The 24497-nt window shown below is 49.0% G+C and overlaps 2 protein-coding genes and 1 pseudogene across 2 annotated transcripts; all 3 read right to left on the bottom strand.

Annotated features, from left to right (window-relative positions):
- Positions 1–1274: 1274 nt before the first annotated feature.
- On the bottom strand, positions 1275–4213 carry CCDC8 (coiled-coil domain containing 8). Its single transcript, XM_005900942.3, has one exon. It carries the CDS (start codon positions 3420–3422, stop codon positions 1866–1868), a length of 1557 nt encoding a protein of 518 aa, XP_005901004.2. The 5' UTR covers positions 3423–4213; the 3' UTR covers positions 1275–1865.
- Positions 4214–17891: 13678 nt separating this feature from the next.
- PNMA8C (PNMA family member 8C) lies at positions 17892–18473 on the bottom strand. The gene is given in 1 exon segment (XM_070386722.1): positions 17892–18473. A coding segment is annotated over 1 exon segment (582 nt).
- A 5119-nt stretch (positions 18474–23592) lies between these two features.
- LOC102285719 (actin-related protein 2/3 complex subunit 3 pseudogene) lies at positions 23593–24124 on the bottom strand (annotated as a pseudogene).
- Positions 24125–24497: the final 373 nt, after the last annotated feature.

Below are 24497 nucleotides of genomic sequence, written 5' to 3' on the forward strand. Positions count from 1 at the left end.
TTCACAGGGTTGGCCGTTTAATTACATTCCACGTGACTGGAGTTGTGAACTCTGCTGAGGTCCCTGGGGTCGGAGCGTGCAGACATACCGGGAGCGTGTCCCCTTCCCGGTCCTGGGACCCCTAGGAGGAAGCTGTCCCGCCCCTCGGTCGGCTCAAAAGGAGAGAGGGGCGTCCTGAGATTCTCGGGAATGTCATCTGGTCCTGGAAAGGCCCGGAGGGAGAAGCCAGAAACCGCTAAGTCTTTCCCACTGTTAAGTTCTCTAGGGCCTGGAGCCCACGAAGCCCCGCCTTCCTCATTGCAGGCTCCGCCCCGCTGAGAACTAGGCCTGCGGAGAAAACGTCAACCCAGGCGAGCGCTGTCGTGGCTTGTTTATCCACTAGGAGGCGCCCTAAGACCAATAGCTTAAATCACGAGCACAATGACCCTTCTTGGGGTCCACCGCCTTGAAGTTCCGCCTGTTTTCTCAACGTCAGGCAGCCCAAAACCGACTTTCCAGTAAAGCTGCAAAGTAAGGTCCTGAGACCAACTGCATCCACATCTCCTGGGAACGTCTTAGCAATGCATATTCTCAGGCCCACCCCAGACCTACAGAATGATGTCTAAGAAGTCCAGGCCAGGACTGCAGCCTGTCGGGAGGACCCAGCTGGACTTTAGCCCTACCTCCAAGAATTTCCCTTTATCCGGCTTCTATGGAGGCCGGGGCATGGTTATTTGCTGTCTGTTTTACCCCTGGGTTAGGGGGACACAGACAATACAGAGAGAAGTCCCCCAGCTCCCAGGGTGTGTAGCAACCCGATTATAAGCTCACTAATGGGCTGCCGTCTATGGGGTCGCACAGTTGGACACCCCTGAAGCGACTTAGCAGCAGCAGCAGCAACTTGATACACTGCTCACTACCACACCACAATCCAGTTCTTTGGCCTGTTCCTATTGCAATGATTTTTCCCCAATGTATCCAGTGACCAAGCTGCCCCAGATTCTTGGGCCACACTGCCTGCTCTAGCAATTCACAGCTCTGATGTGAAGGGCCCCTGAACCCGCACTTTGGACATTTCCCAAATTATTCTTCTGTACGTGGAAACCAAGAAGGGATGAAGCATGTAAACTGCAGGACCTGGACCCACCAAGCCTGCAGAACCCAGGTGTGGGGGAATGGCAGGAAAAGTGACTTAAACACGGGTAGGCATCACGGACAGTGGGAGTAAAGGGGACACAAGGCTGTGACAAAATCACCCCGGGGCATTTTTCAGTTGCCAAGCCAGAGCCAAGAAGTAAGTTGGTAAATATTTTTATTTGCATGTTGACCTGCGCCCTCTTTTCCAGTTCCAGGAGGCAGTGAGTGAAAGTGTACGGGCAAAAGGGGGAAGAAAAAGGGGAAGAGGAAGGGATTTCTCCTTTGCCTCGCTCCCTTTTCCAGGCTGAGCACCTCGAGTTGCATTTGAGGAGGTTAAAATCATAGGGGATGCAACTCCATTGTATGGGTTTCTTTCATTACATTCCTTGGGTTACTATAAAGAGTCTGTATATATATATATATATATTTTAATCAATGCATAGGGAATTCCCCAGCAGTCCAGTGGTTAGGACTCAGCGCTTTCACCACTGGGGAGACCTGGGTTCAATCCCTGGTCAGGAAACTAAGATCCCACAAGCCATGTGGGAAAAAAGAAAAAGAAAGAAAAAAAAAAATCAATGCATAGAAAATACAATTTTAATAAGAAAGGGGCATTCGGTAGAGATGTGAGAGGCACTGCCAGGCCCTCACTCTACCTCCGTTTTCAAGTGTGGTGAGTTAGAGACATGCCGTGAGTGACCCACACTGTGGAAGGTGCTGAGGTCCTCCGCGGCCCCCCTGCCCTCACCTCACAGCTGGTCCTCTTGCTCTCCATGCTCTGCCTCTGCTCTGGCCTCAGCCCGCAGGACCCTGAGGCTCCTGGCCTCGCCTGCCCTGGGGACTCTCTTGGGTAGTGTGGGCAACCGGGGAGTGTGCCAAAAGGCTCTCCGGCGCTTCCGAAACCATGAAAAGCGTCCGGGGGTCTGGAACCTCACTGTTTTGACCGGTTTCCGGGTCCGAGCTCCTGCAGTGGCCCCTGTGGCCCTTCCGGCAGCTGAGGATTCAGCCTCCTGGACAGCCGGGGTCTCTGCCCTCTGATTACAGACAGCTTCTGCCCTCTGGACCGATCCAGCTTCTTCTCCATCAGGTACGGCCTCTGCTGCCTGGACAACCGGGGCCTCTGGCCTCAGATCCTCTGCAGCTTCTGCCCTCGGGTCAGCCGGGGCCTCTGCCCTCTGATTGTCTGGGGCCTCTGCCCCTTGGACAGGTATGGCCTCTGCTCCCTGGACAGCCAGGGCATCTGCTCTCTGATTATCCACAGCCTCTGCCTCCTGGACAGCTATGGGCCCTGCTCTCTGATTATCTACAGCCTCCCCGATCTGGTTACCTACAGCCTCCACCCTCTGATTATCTATGGCCTCCCCCCTCTGATTATCTATGGCCTCCCTCCTCTGATTATCTATGGCCTCCCTCCTCTGCTCATCTGCAGCCTCTCCCCCCTGAGCTCTTGATGCTGTTTCCTCCCTCCTGCGACGTCTGAAGGAAGCCCAGTTGATCTGGGGCTTCCATCGCCTTGGGGGGGTCTCAGGTACCCGCCCATCTCGTGCATTTCCCACGTTACACCCCAGGCTGGCGCTGCCTGGCACCGATGCACTGTCCCTCTCCACCCTGGTAGAGGCCTGCCTGGCCTCACCCACCCCGGGGCTGGACTTCGGTGCCCAGCCCTTCACCCTCCGCTTCAGCTTCCCCCAGGACACCTGGCTGACACACTCCCGCCACCTGTCTGCTTTGGACTGCTGGGGCCCCGGGCTGTCGTCAAACATGGGCACGGGCAGGTTCACCCGGCGGCGGGGAGGCGGCGCGCTGGGTTTCTTCTCCCCTCGCCGAAGGAAGGCCTCCACCAGTTCCTCATCATCCTCGCTCTCCAGGTCGCTCCCGAGGAACTTGCTACCCAGGTAACTGACGGGCATTTTGCGCACCTTTCTGCCACGGCCGGCGCCTTTGCGGCTCTTGTCAGCCTTGTTCCTGGAGGTCTCGAAATCGCTGAACTCGCTGTCACTGGCGTTACTGCTGTCATAAGTGCCCACGACCAGCCGGGGGGGTGGGGTCACCATCTGCTGGACTCTCCTCCTCACTCGGGGCTCCTTAGACTTTCTGGGGGGCTGGGGTGGATGCGGGGTGCTCTTCTCGATAATGCGGGCCACGTCCTCCAGGGTGCGGCCCTCTTCTTCCAGAAACTGGATCAGCCGTTCCCGAAATTCCGCCTCCTTGGTGGCCGGCTTGGAGATGACCCTCCAGACGCCTCCGGCCAGCCGGACCTCGCGGGGGATGAGCAGATAGTCCACGTCTTCCCCAATCTGTAGCATCCCCACTGTGGAGTCCTCCTCCCGGCGGAACACCTTGCCGATTTTCTTAAAGGTCCCCACGGGCTTCAAAGCTTCGACGAGGACGTCCAGATCCACGTCTTTGCAGACGTCCGGGACGCTCCAAAGGATGAGGCAGTCGGGGGACGGGAGGAAGCCCCAGGGGAACCAGCCCCCCACATGGCTTTTCTCGAGCGTCTTTAAGATCTCCAGGGTGAAATCTGGGCTGGGGGCAATGAGCCCAAACTACTCGTAGCCTCGAGTCTTGGACGGGGAGAGGGGAGTAGGTTGCTCTCCCCGCAGCGCTGCCCAGAGAGTGCCCTCCCACTTTTCTCTGCAACAGTCCGGTCTCGATCCGCTCCCCGCGAAGGATTAGTGGGAATCAATTTCCAGGATGCTTACGTGAGCCGGCGTGAGGTCAGTTCTGAGGCTCCCAGCCCACTGCAAGCTGCAGACGTGGTGTCCCGGCTCCAACTGCGGGCGCACGGGCCGTCCGGTGGTTCTTCCTGTTCCACAGATGCGCCTGGAACTTGAGAGGACTTCGCAGACAAAGGCGGCTGAGCCTTGGCTATTCAATATGGCCGAGGCGCTCGGAGGCCGCGGCGCAGCTCCCCAGGAGGGTCTCCCACTCCTAGGCAGGCTGCCACCTCAGGCCAGGCTGACCTTGCCGCTCCTCCCGCCTCCCAGCCGAGGAACGCGCGCGCGGGCAGGAAGTTCCTCCTCGCCGGTCCCCAGGATGGGGCCCACCTTCCCCCTTCTCATCTTACACTCCGGGACTCGGGAAGACTGACAGGGGGGCTGTCCACTCCCTTCGGGACGCCCTCATTCCCCTCCCCCACAGGGGTGTGGCCGCGCCCCGGGCCTCTCTGAGGCCCCGTCTTCCTAGCCGATCGCCCCGCGCCGAAGCGAAGCCCACGTCAGCAGCTTTCCCCGGGAAAGGCGGCCGTTCCCAAACCTGCCATCCCAAACGTGCGGGTTCCAGCCAAGCCCGGAAGGTGGGCGTGCAAATGGGGCAGTCCCTCTGAAACCCGTTGGTACTGTGTATTACTATTTTAAAATCACGTGCCTTTTGGTATCAGCACTTCCTACCTATAGACCCAGACAGATGGGTAGAGAACTTGGTACCAGCTCCAGGATGGAGCTTGGCACACAGTAGGTGCTCTAGAATACTTCTGAGTGAATGAATGAATGGTTGGATGGGATCACAGGCTTCACTGGACAAGAGACTGAGGAAACTCCCGGAGATAGTGAAGGACAGGGAAGCCTGGCTGTGCTGCAGTCCATGGGGTCGCAAAGAGTTGGACACGACTTAGCCACCAAACAGCAACCTGATCATCAGTAGAAACTCTGTTCTTTCAGTAAAATATTAGGCAGCTATGAAAAAAAAAAAGTAACTGAGGATGCTGCTGCTGCTGCTAAGTTGCTTCAGTCGTGTCCAACCCTGTGCGGCCCATAGACGGCAGCCCACCAGGCTCCCCTGTCCCTGGGATTCTCCAGGCAAGAATACTGGAGTGGGTTGCCATTTCCTTCTCCAATGCATGAAAGTGAAAAGTGAAAGTGAAGTCGCTCAGTCGTGTCCGACTCTTAGCGACCCCAGGGAATGCAGCCTACCAGGCTCCTCCATCCATGGGATTTTCCAGGCAAGAGTACTGGAGTGGGATGCCATTGCCTTATAGTCACCTTTTATTGAGCACTGCTGCTGCTGCTGCTGCAGCTAAGTCGCTTCAGTCGTGTCCAACTCTGTGCAACCCCATAGACGGCAGCCCACTAGGCTCCTCTGTCCCTGGGATTCTCCAGGCAAGAACACTGGAGTGGGTTGCCATTTCCTTCTCCAATGCATGAAAGGGAAAAGTGAAAGTGAAGTCGCTCAGTCGTGTCCGATTCCTAGCGACCCCATGGACTGCAGCCCACCAGGCCCCTGCGTCCATGGGATTTTCCAGGCAAGAGTACTGGAGTGGTAGCTATGTATTAATACTAGACATCACTCTATTAATACAAATTAACTCATGAAATCTTCACCAAAGCATTATGAGACAGTTACTAGGATGCTCATTCCCATTTTATAGCTGAGGAAATAAAATCACTTGCTCAAGGTCACATGAGCAAGAAAGATGGGAACCTGGATTTGAATCTCAAATAGTCTGACGTGTGAGAGAGGGTGTGTGTTTGTGGGCATGTTCACATGCATAGGCCAAATGGCATAGACGGGAGCACGTTCTCTTTGGATGTATGACTGAGTGAGTGAAAGTCACTCGGTTGTGTCCGACTCTACAGTCCCTGGAATTCTCCAGGCCAGAATACTGGAGTGGGTAGCCATTCCCTTCTGCAGGGGATCTTCCAAACCCAGGGACTGAACCCAGGTCTCCCATATTGCAGGTGGATTCTTTACCAGCTTAGCCACGAGGGAAGCCCAAGAATATTGGAGTGGGTAGCCTATCCCTTCTCCTGCGGATCTTCCCGACCCAGGAATTGAATCTGAGTCTCCTGCATTGCAGGCGGATTCCTTACCAATTGAGCTATCAGGGAAGCTTTGGATGTATAAATGTTGCCAACAGTGGCCGTGTATGGGGAGGGGGACGGGGGACCCCCAGAAGTGGCAGACACGTGTACTTTTCACTCTATATTCTGTTAGATGGCGTAGGCTTTGTTTTAGCAATTGAAAATGTTCATTAAAATAAGCTACAAAATCCGACGCCTAATCTGCGAGGTCATTCTCACGTGGAAGGCTTGACTTCTCAGAGTTGGATTCTTAAACCTCAACCAGAGGTGTCCTAGAGATTTTTAGTTTCCGGCTTCCACAAAACAGCTTCTCTGGGAAGCTGATGTGGGGAATAAAGTCTAGGGAAGTAGTAAGCTGAGAAGTAATAAGCTGTGGCTCAGTGGTTAAAACTCTGTTTCCAATGCCGGGGGCACAAGTTCGATCCTTGGCTGGGGAAGTTCCACCTGCCCTGCAGGTCAGCCAAAATAAATAAATAGTTACACTTTTGAGGATTTCAAGTTTTTTTTTTTTTTTTTTAAGTTAAATTAAATAGAAGGTCCTCAGATGTGGCCACAGACCTATGGGGTCAGAATCCCTGGGACTTGGGGCCAGGATTTGCAAAGCTTTCCAGGTAACTTTGAGGCCCACAAAGCCCTATCACACGTGCCTCCTCACTGTTCGTTCAACAAACAGGCTCACTGCCACCTCAGGGCTTTGCACAAGCTGTTCCCCAAGTCCAGAGAGTTGTGTTTTCCCCTCCTCTTGGCAATCTCCCTCTGCTCAAAGGTCATCATTTTACAGAAGTCATACTGCACTGCCCTCCCCGTCAAACTGTTGAGTGACCTCTACCTGCTTCTAGCCCAAGAATCCTTAACCTGTTCTGTGCCATGGACCCTTTTCAGGATACTGTTTCAGTGCGTAGGATTGCGACCATGAGATTACAAAAGAGAATGATTATAACGAAATAGAAGTGTTAAAGAAAAATCCCACCACCAACAAAATCTGTAAACTAACCACGTTAACATAAGATAAAAATGAACACGTGTAATTTTGTTTAAGTCACCACGTGTGATTTTATTTCACTCGTGAAGGAAGCACGCAGATGTTTAGGGAAAGTGGGAAGGGAGCGAAAAGAAAGGGAAGGGAGAGAGGGAAAGAAGGAAGAAAAATGCTTGGGGCGGGCGGCGGGGACGGTTAAGGTCTCAGCGAGGCTTTTGCACAGGTATTGGCTCCTTCCGGTTGTTTTTGTTTTTAGAGCCGAGTTGTTAGGCTTCGCTGGATTTTCTCCTCCTCCTGCTCACAAACTCCATCCCAGTCGCCGCGGGGCTCAGCCCCCGCCGGGCCTCCCTTTTGCACAATTTCTCGCCTCGCCTCCCAGCGGTCTCCATGGCAACGAGGTGCGCTCCTCCACTCCGGTCGGCTTTAGAGCCGACCTTAGGGAGGTGGGCGGAGGGTGGCGCGGGGCAGTCCCCCTTCTCAGCTTATTACTTCCCTAGACTTTATTCCCCACATCGGCTTCCCAGAGAAGCTGTTTTGTGGAAGCTGGAAACTAAAAATCTCTAGGACACCTCTGGTTTGAGGTTTAAGAATCCAACTCTGAGAAGTCAAGCCTTCCACGTGAGAATGACCTCGCAGATCAGGCGTCGGATTTTGTAACCGGTAAAAATCGTGTGTGTGGTGGGGGAAGGGGTGGAGGATTATCCTAGAAATAAAACCCTCAAATGTTAAACATTCTTACAAAAATTGCCAACCCCTGAGCCTCCCGCTGTTGGGCCTTCATCTCTGGCAGGCGGGATTCTTCAGCCGCCCCAGAAAAAAAATGATAATTATAGCTCCCACTTGTATTCTTGTTTAAAAGAAATGAAAAAAATCCAAAGAGGATGGAGGAAGAAAACAAAACATGGCTCAGATTTCTCTACCCAGCTATACTTGGTTGCCACTTAAAAACAACGATAATAAAAGCGACACATTCAAGAAAACGCTGAAGTTATAGAAAGGTGTAAAATGAAAAATGCCTCCCTCTCCCAGCCCCAAGCCTCCAGTCTGTCTCCACAAAGGAACCAGAGTTAAATGCCTCTGTACTTTTCCAGAAAAAAAAAAAAACTTCTTGCATGGGTAGAATTTATTTACCCCATGAGGATTTTCAATATCATGAATTATTTTCATCACATCACTTACTTCCTCCTGGTATCTTCTTATTCATTTATTTATTTATTTTTATTTTTATTTTTTTCTTATTCATTTATTTATTGTCTCACCCTATGAAAATACTGGGGATTCCCTGGTAACTCAGCTGGTAAAGAATCCACCTGCAATGCAGGAGACCCCAGTTTGATTCCTCAGTCGGGAAGATCCGATGGAGAAGGGATAGGCTACCGACTCCAATATTCTTGGCCCTCCCTGGTGACTCACATGGTAAAGAATCCACCTGCAAAGCAGGAGACCCAGTTTTGTTCCCTGGGTTGGGAAGACCCCTGGAGAAGGGAACGGCTACCCACTCCAGTATTCTGAGAGAACTGTCAGTATTGTGGAGAGTTCCATGGACTGTATGGATCGTGGGGTCACAAAGAGTCGGACACGACTGAGTGACTTTCACTTTCACATGAGAATACTAGCCCCATAAGAGCAGGGATACTTGTCTGCTTTGTTCAGTGCTGAATTCACAGAATCCAGAACAGTCCTGATGGGAGCTCGAAATATTTGTTGAATGAGTGAGTGAGGGGATTGGGCTGGACCTAGTGCTATAAAACTTGCTTTTTTCACTTAATAGCATGTCTTGAACTCTTTACATATCAAGCAGATCAATCTCAATTTTTCTCAACGGCTTTCCCCTTTGTGTAAGCCTTCAAGCCTGGAATGTAACAATACTGATAATAATTCATTTTTTTCGAGCACCTATTTTGCCCCTGACCCTGTGTATTTTCTCTTTGAATCCTGCAACCGCTCCGGAACAGGTATTATTCCCATTTTCTAGATGAGGAAAACTGAGGCTAAAGGCAGTCACACAGCCAGAAAGTGGCAGAGCTTTGAATTACTCAGGTTTCTGAGGTTCTAGCTCCGTACTATTTTATTATTATTATTATTAGCCACACTGGGTCTTCATTGCAGTGTGCAGGCTTTCCTCTCTTGTTGTGGCCCACAGGCTTCTTGGTGCATGGGCTCTCTAGTTGTGGAGGGCAGGCTTAGTTGCCCCGCAGCATGTGGGATCTTAGTTCCCTGACCAGGGATCCAACCAGCGTCACCCTCATTGCAAGGTGGATTCTTAACCACTACACCACCAGGAAGTTCCCTGCCCTACAGTCTTAAGCTCCTTTATTTGTCCTGTTGCCTGTGGAGGGTTGGGGGTGGGAGCAAGGTTGACAGGCAATCTCTGAAGACTTCTCTCCCAGGTGACATATGTAACCTTGGCACAGTCACTCAGTTCAGTTCAGTCGCTCAGTCGTGTCTGACTCTTTGCAACCCCATGGACTGCAGCCCTGTCCATCACCACCTCCCAGAGCTTGCTCAAACTCATGTCCATTGAGTCAGTGATGCCATCCAACCATCTCATCCTCTGTCATCCCCTTCTCCTCCCACCTTCAATCTTTCCCAGCATCAGGGTCTTTTCCAATGAGTCAGTTCTTTGCATCAGGTGGCCAAAGTATTGTAGTCTCAGCTTCAGCATCAGTCCTTCCAACGAATATTCAGGACTGATTTCCTTTCGGATGGACTGGTTTGATCTCCTTGCTGTCCAAGGGACTCTTGCCACAGTTCCCATGGGAACACAGTCCAAGGGACTCTTGGCACAGTCACTAGATTTGTCCTAAATGCATGTACATAAGATCCCTGTCTAGAGTGAATAGGATATAAATTATCCACACTTTTGAACCAGATACCACTGGGTTAACTGACAGCACATAGTAGGTCCTCCACAAACACAGCAGGAAGTAGCCTTGTGGTCCACACTCTGCCCACATAATCGGGTCACTCCCACCTCCCACCCTCCCTAATCCCAAATCTAAAGGCTTTTGGTGAGTACAGAAGCAAAGTTGGCTGTTACAGCAACCATATATTTAAAGAAAGATTCATTCATTCATGTATTTCTCTAAAGTAGTGATTCTCAAATCGCTGGGGAGAGTTTTAGAAATCTCAGTTTCCTGAGTCTAACCTATTGGATCAGAAGGTCTTGAGGTGGGGGGTCGGGTACTGCATTAAAAAATCTCTCCAGGGATTTCCCTGGTGGTCCAGTGGCTGGCTTTGCATTCCCAATGCAGGGGACCTGTGTTTGATCCCTGGTTAGGGAACTAGATCCCACATGCTGCAACTAAGACCCGTCACAGTCAAATAAATAATATATATATATATATTTAAAATGTCTATTTTTAAAAGTCTTCCCAAATGACTCTGATAGAGGTGATGGCTGGTGGGGCTGGGCAGAGGTAGGAGAAACTGAATGTCCCCATAGGAACTTGACTGACTGGAAGTACCAGCAAAAAGCCAGACTGGAAATTAGGGTTTGTCCAATGTTAGCAATGGAGACAAGCCCTTTAGAGTGGTGGAGGTGGGGAGGCCTCTCAGGTTGAAAAATATCTACCCAAAGATTTTACACTCTAATCCCTGGAATTTGAAAATGTTGCTTTATTTGGAAAAAGGGTCTTTGCAGATGTCAGTAAAGATTTGAGATGAGATTGCCATGGATTATCTGGGTGGACTCTAACTGCCATCTGGAATGTCCTTATAAGACAGAAGCAGGACTTCCTTAGAGGTTCAGTGGTTAAGAATCTGCCTGCCAGTGCAGGGGACATGGGTTCGATCCCAGGAAGATTCCACATGCCACGGGGCAACTAAGCCCATGCATCAGGACTCCTGAGCCCGTGTACTACATACGGCTACTGAAGCCTGCACGCGTACAGGCCATGCTCGGAAACGAGAAGCCATCGAAACGAGAAGCCTGAGCACCGCAACTGGAGAGTAGCCCCTATTCGCTGCAGCTAGAGAAAGCCTGCGCACAGCAATGAATACCTAGCACAGCCAAAAAAAAAAAAAAAAGAAGCAAAGGAAGATGATGCAGACATAGAAAAGAGGTACAGAATCAGAGGAGGCAATGTGAAGATGGAGGCAGAGACCAGAGTGATGGGGCCCCAGCCCAGGAACACCTAGAATCACCAGAAGCTGGAAGAAGTAAGGAAGCCTCCTTCGTAGAGTGTCTGGAGAGTGCACAGCTTTGCAGATACCTTGATTTTGGACTTCTGGCTAGCAGGACTGTGAGAGAATAAATCACAGTTGTTCTGAGCCAGCTGGTCTGTGGTCATTTTTTATAGCAGCCACAGGATAGGAACCCAGACCCCCTAGTGTAGCTACTAATTCCTCAGACTCCAATGGAGAAAACTTAACTTAAAACCTTCAACTTTTATTCCTTGACCTTGTCTCTGCAGAATAATTATTGCTGAAGTGAAAGAATTCTTGTGCTGTGTCCTGACCCCCAGCAGGCTGTTTTCAGTGATGGGAACCTTGGAAATGTTTTAAAATGCCTTCTGTCCCGGCATGCAGAATTTCTGTCTGCTGCCTGCCCCTGGTTGCCAGCCTCATATCAGGGCAATCCAGTGGTTAGACCTCCCTTCTCTCAGGAGTCAATTAAACCTTTGGTGTTTGTATATCTTTCATTGAACTTTCTTGCAAAGTTGTCTCCCCCTTACTGACCACTTGATCTTACAGACAACATCTTTTTGAGTCTTCATGACCACCCTCAGCAACAGGTACTATTATCATCAACCCATTTCACAGATGGGAAAAATTGAGGCATGGAAATGAAGTACTTTATTCATGCAGCCCACCTCCAGACCACCCCACTGTTTATTTCATTGTCAGCTTTACTGAAAGTATACTTTACATCTTACACAACATATTCTTTTAAAAATGTCCCCTGTGTAAGTTTTAGTCATGATCACCACCATCAAGATACAGAACCAAAAAAAACCAACCCCCCCAAAATATATAGAACCCCCAAAACTTCCCTTGCACTTTTTATGGCAGTCCCCTTTTGCCTACCCCCCGACCACTGATCTGATTTGTGTCCTTCAAGTGCTGCTTTTGCTAGAATTTTATATCAAAAGATTCATATAACACGTGCCCTTTTTGTCTGGCTTCTTTCACTTAACATCGTGATTTTGAGATTCATTTGTGTTGCTCTGTGTGTCTGTAGTTCATTTCTTTTTGTTAGTGTGTGTGATTACTCCACAATTTATCTGTTCATTGGCAATGGAGATCTGGGTCCTAGCAGTTTTATGATTAAAGTGTGTTAGTCTCTCAGTTGTGTCTGACTCTTTGTGACCCCCTGGAAGACTGTAGCCCACCAGGCTCCTCTGTCCATGAGATTCTCCAGGCAGGCATACTGGAGTGGGTGGCCATTTCCTACTCCAGGGTTTATGATTAAAGCTGCTATGACTATTTCAGAGCCTCTGTTTTTCACTGCAGGTTGTATAATCTCTGGTTGCAAAGAATCTATAGCATGGGTACCAATAGCCCCACTTTACAGATGAAGAAACAGGCCCAGAGCAGTGAAGTCAGCTCCCTGGAGGCACATAGCTAAACAGGGGGCAGAGTCAAGAGTTGAACCCAGGCCTGTGTAGCTCCAAATCCTTTGCCTCTCCCTCTGTTGTGTGCTCTGTTGATGCCAGCCACAGATGGGTACTATCTCTTGAAGGTCAGAACCTTGGTGGATTCACCAACCTGCCCCTTGGCATCCCACATTCCAAAGCAGCCTTTTGTCAGCACACAGAGAACATATTGTCTCCTGAAGGAGCTTGGTACATATTTGTCAAGTTCCGGAACCGGAGATCTAACACCAGCTTGACGTGTTCTTTGTCAACGCAAAACGCCAGTTGACACTGGGCCCAGGATCCCAGTGGCCCACACTGAACAGCTTCCCCCTGTGGGTCACTGCTAAATCATTTACACATCTGAACAAATTTACTCCTCCCATAAACCTGGTGAAATTGGTTACTATTATCCCCATTTTACAGATAAGCAAGCCGAGTCACCGGGGGTTAAGTGGCTTGCCCAGGCTCACGCTCTGCGAAGTGGAGGAGCCAGGACTTGAACTGAGGCCATCTGTTCAACACTCCTCCTCACCTCCAAACCTCCACACACCAGACATGCTCCTTTAACTGGCAGGCTGCCTAGTGAGGAAACCAGTTAGAGGAATTTCAGAGTTAGCTCCACTATGCACTTGCAGAGATATTTATCTGTGTTGTGCCAAGGTTTTGGATCAGGAGATATGGACCTGTAAGTCCCATACCTCATGGGATGGGAGGATACAGTGAATTAATGAGGATGAAGGACTGCCCAGTGCCTGCAACACAGGATAGCTGTTACTGTTTTTATTCAAGAGAAATTTTTTCACCTTTCCCATCAGCCACTGGAAGCCTGTGAGACAGGAGAAAGCTGTGTGTTTTGTGTTCTGTTGGCCATGAGATCTGATAACATCCCTTTTCAAAAACAGTGTGGGGGCTTCCTTGGAGGCTCAGTGGTAAAGAATCCACCTGCCAATGCAGGAGACACAGGTTCGATCCCTGGTCCGGCAAGATTCCACATCCCAGGAGCAGCTAAGCGCCCGCACCACAACTGTAGAGCCTGTGCTGTAGGTCCCAGGAGCTGAAACTGCTGAGCCCACGTGCCGTACGGCCTGTGCTCCGCAACAAGAGAAGCTCCACAATGAGAAGCCAACACACCGCAACTAGAGAGCAGCCCCTGCTAGGGAAAAGCCCGCACAGCAACGAGGACTCAGCACAGCCAGAAATAAATAAACAACATCATTTTTAAGATAAAAACAATGCAGCCCTGGAAAACTTCGGGCACCCCACAGAAGCGGTTTTCAAAGCATTTTTTTTTAGCAGTCAGATTGCTTCTCCAAACTAAATCTACCTTGGATCCCCCCAACACATCGAAGAATGGGCTATGATTGCACTTGATGTTCGTTCTCAATCTCTAAGTCATGCCTGACTGTAACCCCATGGACTGTAGCCCACTAGGCTCCTCTGTCCATGGGATTTCCCCCAGGCAAGAATACTGGAGTGGGTTGCCATTTTCTTCTCCAGGGGATTTTCCCGACCCAGGGACCCGCGTCTCTTTTGTCTCCTGCACAGGCAGGCAGATTCTTTACCACTGAGCCACCTGGGAAGCCATTTATTTTATAAGTTCATATTTGTATGATATAGCATCAACCACAAAGAACAGTGATTTTTAATTGAACCCACGTTTTCAAAACAGGGGTTTACAAAGGCCAGTTGCAACCTTCCATCAGCTAGCACATCCAGTTTACTTAGGGTCTGCAGTGTGTCAGCCGTGTCTGGACCCACACTGATAAGTAGCTTCAAATGGCAACTGTTTTATGCAACAGTTTGCATTACAATCTCAGGATACTCTTCAATTGGTCTAGAGAAACTCGAAAGAGAAGTGGTAGGAGTTTGGGGTTTTATGAGCAGCCTTGAACAATCATTCATGTTGTGTCTACAAACATGAATATTGTCTGGGAAACACCGCAAGCCCACAAGAAGCACAAATGCAGTCTTAATACAGCAATATGATGAGAAGAAATGTCACACTGGCCTTTGTTGCTATACAATGAATGTGTCTTGATGGGAGAATAACATACGCCACAAATGAACGTGCCTGAGGGTTGTGCAGCCTTTATTCTGTAAACTCTGAGGGAACAAGAGACAAAATAGTACAATATGCTGTGAGTGAGTATGCACAGGTTGGCAATTTACAAGGAATACAAAGATCAATTGTTGTTGTTCAATCAAGTCTTGTCTGACTCTTTGCAACCCTATGGGCTGCAGCATGTCAGGCTTTCCTGGCCTTCACCGTCTCCAGGAGTTTGCTCAAACTCATGTCCATTGACTAGGTGATTCCTTGGTGGCTCAGATAGTAAAGAATCTGCCTGCAATGCAGGAGACTTGGGTTCAGTTCCTGAGTCAGGAAGATCGCCTAGAGAAGGCAATGGCAACCTACTCCAGTATTCTGGCCTGGAGAATCCCATGGACAGAGGAATGGGTTACAGTCCATGGGGTGGCAAAGAGTCTGACACGACTGAGCAACAAAGATCAGTAGAGAGCTACAAACTTTTAGACCATGGACGCTCTTGCAAGTTGTTCAAATATACCTGTGAGGATGGCAGGAATGGCTTTATCCCAACCATTGCCCAAAACAAATGCTTCCGAGGCTGATGGTAGACAGCCAGCTTGCGGAACGGACAGAAATCAGAGTCTTGCAGGCTTTAGATCATATCAAAGGATGAACTCTGAAACTTCCTCTGTCTTGACAGCTGCTGCAAATGCAAGGTCTTAACAGGAGTTTCTGACTGCCTGAGGGTGGGTGGCTTGCCTGCATCCTGGCTGCCAAGGTTGGGGCATGGGGAAAGGACTTCCATCTCCTGGCTCTGGGAGGGGGTCAAAATGGAGGTAGCCTTGCAGAAATAAGAAAGGGGATTGGATGCTGGAATTCACAGACATGACTGACACCCACCATCATAATACATTGAGTGGCAGGGGAGGCGGGCTGTCTCCACTATTACAATTTGGCAGATAAGGATCTGAGTCTGTAAATTGCATTTAAAAAATTATTTGTGGCTGTGCGGGGCCTTCGTTGCTGTGTGGGCTTTCCTCTAGTTGTAGAGAGGGGGGCTACTCTCTAGCTGCAGTGTGCGGGCTTCTCATTATGGTGGCTTCTCTTGCTGTGGAGCGTGGGCTCTAGGGCACTCAGACTTCAGTAGTTGTGGCACACAGGCTCAGCAGTTGCAGGTCCTGGGCTCTAGAGCGCAGGCTCGCTCAGTACTCTGGCCCAGAGCACACAGGCCCACCCAGCTGCTCTGCATGGCACGCGGGATCTTCCCGGACCAGGGATGGAACCTGTGTCTCCTGCACTGGCAGGCGGATTCTAACCCAGGTCTCCCGCATTGCAGGTGGACTCTTCACCAACTGAGCTATCAGAGAAGCTCAGTCCTTATAAAAGACAAAACAAAACAAAAAAATGGCTGTAGACTTTGCAATGGGCAGATTTCCAGAAGAGCCCAAAGCTGAAGGGGTCTGGGCCTCCTCTCCGCAATACCCACCCAGCAAGAGGGTTAGTCTCTTGCCGCTATGAATGGCAAAGGGGATTGTGGCCTTGCTCCCGAGCACGAATCTCTCTAAAACATTCTTCCTGCTTGGCTATTCCTCAACTCTGGTAAAAGTTGTGCAAAACCCTGGAATTCCGGACCCTATTTCCTCTTCCACTTCTTGAAAACACCTGTTTACGCAGGCGCCAGAAGCAGCCCACAGTCTCCATAGCAACCCTCTGATCAGCAGCTAGGCTCCAACTGCGACTGCGCAGCTGGTACCCGGGCATCTCCGGGTTGTTACACTCTTTGGGACTCATCCTCACTCAGAAGTTACCCTCACCCCACTCAAATAATACCCACATGCGTATTCAGGTATCACTCCCACAGCTATTCCCTTTTCCAGATCTTTCAGACCCAGGGAATGAACTCAGGTCTCCTACATTTGCAGGCAGATTCTTTACCTTCTGAGCCACCAGGGAAGCCCCAAATGTTGGGTACAACTACTCAAATATTACCTATTCGAGTTTATGTACTCACTCATACTCGAGATGCTACCCACACACTCAAAGGACCCATGCTCACTCATATGTATTCAACTATTCAAACAACTCAGACGTTACCCACATGTACTCAAATATTTAATATGCATGCTGTGAGGGCAAGGTTTGGGTCTCTTTTGTTCCCTGATGTATCCACAATGCCTGGAATAGTGCCTGGTGATGCTTTCAAACTGCAGTGCTGGAGAAGACTTGAGAGCCCATTGGACAGCAAGAATTTCAAACCAGTCAATCCTAAAGGAAATCAACCCTGCATATCCATTGGAAGGACTGATGCTGAAGCTGAAGCTCCAATACTTTGGCCACCTGATGCGAAGAGTCGACTCACTGGAAAAGACCCTGATGCTGGGAAGGATTGAGGGCAGGAGGAGAAGGGGACGACAGAGGATGAGATGGTTGGATGGCATCACCGACTCAATGGACATGAGTTTAAGCAAACTCTGGGAGATAGCAAAGGACAGGGAAGCCTGGTGTACTGCCGTCCAGGGGGTTGCAAAGAGTCTGACATGACTTAGAGACTGAACAATAACAACACCGTAGGTGTTGGAAACATTTGTTGAGTTAATGAATGATTCATACTCAACCAGATACTATCCACATCTGTTCGCATGGTACCCACACCCACTCAGATGTTCCCAAGTAACTCAAACATTAACCACTCACTAGGAGGGGTGTGAAGGTAGAACCTTGTGTTGGGTACGCTCAGTTCTGTATCCCCAGCTCCTGGAACAGTTCCCGGGGCATGGTAGGTGTGCCATACACACCTGTAGAGTGAATGAATGAATGGACCAGTGATCCCCACTCAGCTAGATGTTAACCGCACCCACTCAGATGTCACCTACTAGTTCACTCAGATAAAAATGCCCATCTTCACTCACACTAGTCAGATGCTACCCATTCTTACTCAAAAGTTACCCACTCTCTTGAATGTTACCCATCCTCACCGCATCATCCACACTACTCACATTCCCCAAATTTACTTAGAGGGTACCCACCTTCCCAAGTCGCTCGGAGAAGGCGATGGCACCCCACTCCAGTGCTCTTGCCTGGAAAGTCCCATGGACGGAGGGGCCTGGTAGGTTGCAGTCCATGGGGTCGCTAGGAGTCGGACACGACTGAGCAACTTCACTTTCATTTCTCACTTTCATGCATTGGAGAAGGAAATGGCAACCCACTCCAGTGTTCTTGCCTGGAGAATCCCGGGGACGGGGGAGCCTGGTGGGCTGCTGTCTCTGGGGTCGCACAGAGTCGGACACGACTGAAGTGACTTAGCAGCAACCTTCCCAAGTCGCTACCTGCACCCACTCAGCTGACACCCAACCTCACTCAGCCGCCCCCAACGCCCACCCGAGGTCACCTCACCACTCCTTGTCAGATGCGTGGTGCTGTCGATTTTTCTTGTGCTTCCCCTTGCCTTTCTTGCCATCTCCAGCCTTGCTCTCCTTCTCTGGGGAGTCCAGAGGTGGCACTTCGACCACTCAGTTGGTGGTCCCGGCCCCCGGCTTCTTCCCTGGCCCCTACACATAGCACTTCCTGGCAGGAAGCTCTTTGGGGCCCATCACTGTTGGACGCAGTTCCTGTCTCAGGATCCCGGACACATCCTCTACCGTCCCCGCCTCGCTCTGCAGGAAGAGGGTCGGCTTGGTCAGGAACTGCTTCCGAGGCATGTAGACCAAGCTCCACGTTCTGCCGTTGCTCTTGATTTCCCCGGGGATCATGGCGTAATTGATGCCCTCAGCCAGCCTAAAGGTGGCTGCCACAAAGGCCTTTCCAGCCACTTCAAAGTTTTAGGGTGGGGGCGGGGGGCTTATGATCTCTTCAAACTTCTCATGATTGCAGTCTTCCGGGATACCTCGGATCATCAGGAACTTGTAACTGTTCACCTCAAGGGCCTGGCACCCATGCTGCAACAGTGCAATGTCCTTGCCCCCAAACAGCATCTTGCCCAGCTCTCCAAGTCTGCTGGTGCACACCTGAGCTGCCTTGGGGATCAAAAAATTATCCATGATGCCATGCTCAAAGGTGAAGGGAGAGGCCTCAGAGGGCCCAGTTTGTCCACTTTGGTCAGAGATGCCCTTGGCCCGGCCCACAGGGCTGCAGGTGTCCAGCCTTCTATAATCTTCCTCCGAGGAGGTGCTTGGGAATTCCTTAGGGACTTAAACAGTGTGAAGCAGGGGGTGGGTGTCTGCCAGCGGTCTGGGGCATCCTGAGTCCTAGGCCAGGCTGCACCATGGAGGGTCTGAAGATGCTGCTCCCTCGTTCTTGGCGGTGGTCTTCAAAGGTCTTGTAGGCTCTGGCACTCCTAGCAGATCTGGAACTGCTGAACGTTCCGGGGCTGCTGCCACTGGGGTATCGTGGGTGGGTGTCCAGCAGGCAGGAAGGCTCATGCTTTGCCACTGGCCCAAAGGCTGCCCTCACCTCCCTGTGGCCTGGCCGAGACATGAATACAGCCGCTCGCTGCACTAGCTCCCGCAGTGACGTCACCGCCTCCTGCTCCGAGGCCTTAGCAGTCTCCATGGCAACCGTCAGAGCATTGCCTCTGCCGTTCATTTTGCCCAGTCACTTAGAAATCAGAGTCCGAGGGGCTCATTCAGGGATGAGGGGGTCAGCCACCTGCCTTCAGAAGTACACTCTTTTCTCCCTTGAGAAAATGACTGATTCAAGGAGTCGTGGGACAGGGAATATACAAGATGATCTTGTAACATTTGGGGGTCAGAAAGTAAGGAAATACTAAAAAAATGATGAAAACAGGTGGAAGGGCACAGAGCCAGCTTGAAGCGCTCCCACAGGGCTCCTACGGGTCAAATCTGCATGTTTTGAGCATCAAGGTTATAAACGAGGGCAACAGATCATAGCCCCTTGAATAAAATAGGGATCCATGAATCTATGTGGCTATAAATAAATGGATAAATGGAAAATTTGGTGGAAGAATGTGGGCTCTTATTTTTTCTTGTACAAAACATGAATCAAGAAGAACAAAAATATCTGCCCCCCGCCCCCCGCCCCTCCTGGACCACAGTGGCATGTGCGATCTTCCCAGACTGGGGATTGAACTTATGCTGGGTGCCACCGGAACACAGAGTCTTAACCACTGGGCCACCAGGAAGTCCAGGAACAAGTGTGTTCAACTAAAAAGATCCTGCATGTCACAGTGAAGATCTCTCATTTGCAACGACGATCCTGCCGGCCCCAACTAAGACTCAATGCAGCCAAATAATTAAATAATTTTTTTTTTAAAAAGAAGTATTCTAAGTGTTCTCAACACAAGGAGAGAATTTTTTTTTTCTTTTTCTTTTCCTTCTTTTCTTTTTATTGAGACAAAGTGGATAGTGGCTGAAATTACTGTGGTAATCATTTCACAATACAGGTAAGTCAAACCCATATGCTGTACACCTTAAACTTATTCAGTGTGTGTCAGTCACTCAGTCGTATCTGACTCTTTGTGACCCTGTAGACTGTAGCCCACCAGGCTCCTCTGTCTATGGGATTCTCCAGGCAAGAATACTGGAGTGGGTTGCCATGCCATCCTCCAGGGAGTCTTCCCAACCCGGGGATCAAACCCAGGTCTCCCAATTGCAGGCAGATTCTTTGCCATATGAGGGAAAGAATCTCAGGGAAAGAACCCCTTGCCACAAGGGAAGTCCAAAATTTATACAGTGATGTATGTCAATTATTTTTCAATAAAACTGAGGGAAAAAGAGACTTGTAATAAAGATATTTCTAACAAACTCCTGGCAAAAAACTTGTTTTTGCATGAATTTATGAATCCTTGGGGCACCATTGCATACCCTGGGTTTACGCACATTCCAAGTTGAGAGGGAGGGGACCAAATGGTTCGGTTATTGGGTCCACCAATATTGCCTGAGAAGTCTCCCTGTTCCTGGCTCCAGACGACGTGTTGGGCATATTTGAGTGAATGAAACAAGCTCTGCTTTTAGGCTTAATCCAGTGGTTATGACTGGCCAGGCCAGCCTGTTTACAGCCAGAGAGAGAAACACTATAATTATCACGACTATAATATTCTGATCCTTGGTGTGGGGTGTAGAATACAGAGTATAATAATTGGGACATGTTTTGCTGAGGTTTAAAGAAAAAACTAAATAAAATATTCTGGGGAAATTTGAGCAACGGATCCTATCTGGACTCACCTGGAAGGCTTCCTGGAGGAGGTGACACTGGAAGGGATCTTGAAGGACACATATAATAACCACAACAACAGTATTGTTTTTACAATGTGTCATCACTGCAACTTACATAGGGTATGCTGCATGCCAGACAACATTCTAAGCCCTGCATCTGTCATTTAATTTTTTTAACCACTTTTTTAAAAATTCAAATACAGTTTATTTACAATGTTGTGTATGGTATAGCCATAAAATGGAATATTATTCAGCCAAAGGAAGGAAAGGAATTCTGATACATGCTTTAACATTGATAAGCCTTGAAGACAGTATGCTAAGGCAAAGAAGCCAGACACAAAACACCACATGTATATGATTCCATTTATATAAAGTCCAGGACTTCCCTGGTGGTCCAGTGGTTAAGACTCTGTGCTCCCAATGTGGGGTCATGGGTTCAGTCCTTGGTCAGAGAAGATCCTGCATGCCATGCAGTAAAAAAAAAAAAAAAAAATCTCCAAAATAAGTAAAGCTGTAGAGATATAAAATTGATTAGCAGGTGCCAGGAATTGAGGGAGAGGGGAATGAGGAGTAACTGCTTAATCACTATCAGATTTCCTTTGGGGGTGATGACAATTCTTGGACTAGATAGAGGTGATGTTTGCACAACATTGTGACGGTACCAAATGCCACTCATGTGCACTTTAAAATGGTTACTTTTAAGGCTTCCCTAGTAGCTCAGTGGTGGAGAGTCCTCCTGCCAGTGCAGGAGAAGCAGGTTTGATCCCTGGTCCAGGAGGATCCCACATGCTGCAAAGCAACTAAGCCCATGCACCACAACCACTAGGCCTGTGCTCTGGAGCCCAGAACCGCAACTACGGGCCCATGCACCACAGCTGCTGAAGCCCTAGAGCCCCTGCTCTGCAACGAGAGAAGCAACTGCAATAAGAAACCCACACACCACATGAAGAACAGTCCCTGCTCGCTGTGACTAGAGAGAAGTCCTTGCAGCAACGAAGACTCAGCACAGCCAAAAATAAATAAAGTATTTTAAAAATAAATAGAAGTCATACATGCTTAACAATGAAAGTGAAAGGGCTTCTCTGGTGGCTCAGATGATAAAGTATTCGCCTGCAATGCAGGAGACCCAGGTTCGATCCCTGGGTCGGGAAGATCCCCTGGAGAAGGGAATGGCAACCCACTCCACTATTCTTGCCTGGAGAATCCCATGAACAGAGGAGCCTGGTGGACTACAGTCCATGGGGTTGCAAAGAGTCGGCCATGACTGAGCAACTAACACTTCTACACTTTATTCCTGCTTAAAATGGTTAATTTTATGTTACATGAATTGTACCTCAATTAAAAAAAATTTAAATGACTCTATCTTTGGCTCAAATGTTTAGAATGTTGGTGGGTCTATTCACTATGATGGGGAAACTCTAGGGAGAAATGAGCTATGAGGTCAGGAATTCTGTTTAGGCGGGGGTTCTTAAATTTGATATCCTAGCAGACATTCAAACAGAGTTAGACATACAAGCCTGGAGTACAGGGAAGAGATGGGGCGGGGATATAAATTTAGAAATCATTGGCACATGGGAGGAATTTTAAGCTGAGGAGCAGGGTGAGATCATCTAGAGAGAGAGTGTGGAGAAAGGAGAGAAAATGGTGGATCAGTGTCAGGCAGAAGAGGAGAAAATGAGAGAAAGGATTAAGGATTGTGCCAGAAGGGAGGGGGCAGGAGAACCCCAAGAGTATGTATTTGAAGAACAAAGGAGTAGCAAAAGACTGGAATTGGCCCAAATATCCATTTATAGGGGCTTCCCTGGTGGCTTAGTCGGTAAAAAGTTTCTGTTTGCAATGCAGAAGACCCAGGTTCAATCCCTGGGTCGGGAAGATCCCCTGGAGAAGGGCATGGGAACCCACTTCCGTATTCTTGCCTGGAGAATTCCATGGACAGAGAAGCCTGGTGGGCTACAGTTCTTGGAGTCTCAAGAGTTGACTTAAGACTAAACCACCACCAGCACCATTCATCTATAGACTGTTTAGCAAATCATGGTACTTCCATATAAAGGGAGACACACACATGTAAAAGAAAAGCAGGAGAGAGTTCTCTTCGCTGGTATGGCAAGATTCCTTTTCTAGGAAACAATGTACTGAAATCCTCAAGATGTACTGCTTACATAACAAAGCAAGGTGTATGTGTTTAAAGCTAACGGAGGGATTACAAAGAGAAAAGTAATGATTCGTGCCAGAGCAACCTAGCAGATGCCACTTTAATCCAGTAATCAAAGCAAACATCCCCAGGGGTAGAATATACTGAAATCAGGTGCCCTTGCAATGACAGACCAAGGAGGACATGTCCAGGGAATCACTTCCGGGGAATTCCTGCCAAAAATGCATCTGATCGCCAGGAGACACCAGACAAATCCACATGCAGGGTCATTACACAAAAGAGGCCTGCCCTTTTCAAAGTGTCAGGGTCACAAACATCCAGGAAAGATGGGAAGGGCTCCAGAGTGAAGGAGGTGAGAAAGAGACGATTGAGTTCAACGTCCGGTCTCACATGACATCCCAAGCTGGAAAAATACAGTTGCTGGAGAGGATATGACTAGGACGATTGACGAGACTGAATATGGACTTTGGATTGAATAAGCGTGTGGTGCTAATGTTGAACTTTCTGAATTTTTAAAAAGTATTTTTTTTCTTTACCATTATTTATTAAGCATCAGCTTAATACTGCAGACATTTCAAATCACCAGTCAACAACTCATTGTTCCCCACCCATCTCACCCCAAATTTCTTGATAAAGAGCTCTTCAAATAAAGACACACACTCTTCTCTCCTCTGTATAAAACTTTAGGAAATAAAGGCAAAGGACTGCATACATCTTGCTGTAAATGCTGCCCACAGCTGTGAGGACAGTGTCTGCCCAAGGCTGCCTTTATTGTCCAGGTCCTGAAAGACTCTTGTTCATGAATTGTCCCTTCACAAAGCAAGTCCACCACTTGCTGGCTTTATCACTCTGAGAGTCAAAAACTTTCTCACAAAGTCTCAGTCCGGTCTCTTGCCTCAGCCGTTGTACATAGGCCCTCATCACTTTATCGTCCTGTTTATTTGCAGGTTTGGTGTAAACGGCATTAAGTGGAAAACCAGGCTCTCCGGGAATGGGAAAATTAGTGATTCCCAGTGTATACATTTCTTTCTCGCCTTGGCTTTTAGAAATGCACTTTTGGAGTTTCTTTAGACACTCGGAAACGTGGAGTTATGTATATCAAGGTCCTATCGGCTTCATTCTTAATTTCATAGTTTTTGAAGAAGACATTGGCCTTAAAGTAACAGATAGCTTCATCCACAGTATCTGTCTCTTGTCTCTCTAGGGCAGATCCTTTGAACTGATTTCTGATGGGCAACAGTGCCACGTCTCCAATGAGTGTGGTGTCAGGGTCCATGAAGGAAGAGTAGTAAGCTGGCATCTTGGAAGCGCCCGGGTCTCAACCCCGACGAAGAGAATCTGGTTAGAGCTCAGTGGTTCTGGTCTGGTCAAAAAAATAGTTTTTAATTTAGGTCTTACTCTCTTTTATTTCATTTATTTTTATTTTTAGTCTTTGCCGGGTGGCATGTGAGGTCTTAGCTCCCGGACCAAGGATCAAATTTTAGCCCCTGTACTGGGAGTGTGAAATATTAACCACCGGACCACCAGGGAAGTCCTGAATTTCTTGATTTTTGATAACTCCCATGGTTCTGTGAGAAAAAGCCCCTCTTATTTTTAGGGAAGGAACACTGACAGACTGAAAGGTAAAGAAGCATGACTTATTCCCAAAAAGTTCTGAAAAAAAATACTATATA

The sequence above is a fragment of the Bos mutus genome, chromosome 18 (genome assembly GCF_027580195.1).
Source record: "Bos mutus isolate GX-2022 chromosome 18, NWIPB_WYAK_1.1, whole genome shotgun sequence".
NCBI lineage: Eukaryota > Metazoa > Chordata > Mammalia > Artiodactyla > Bovidae > Bos > Bos mutus.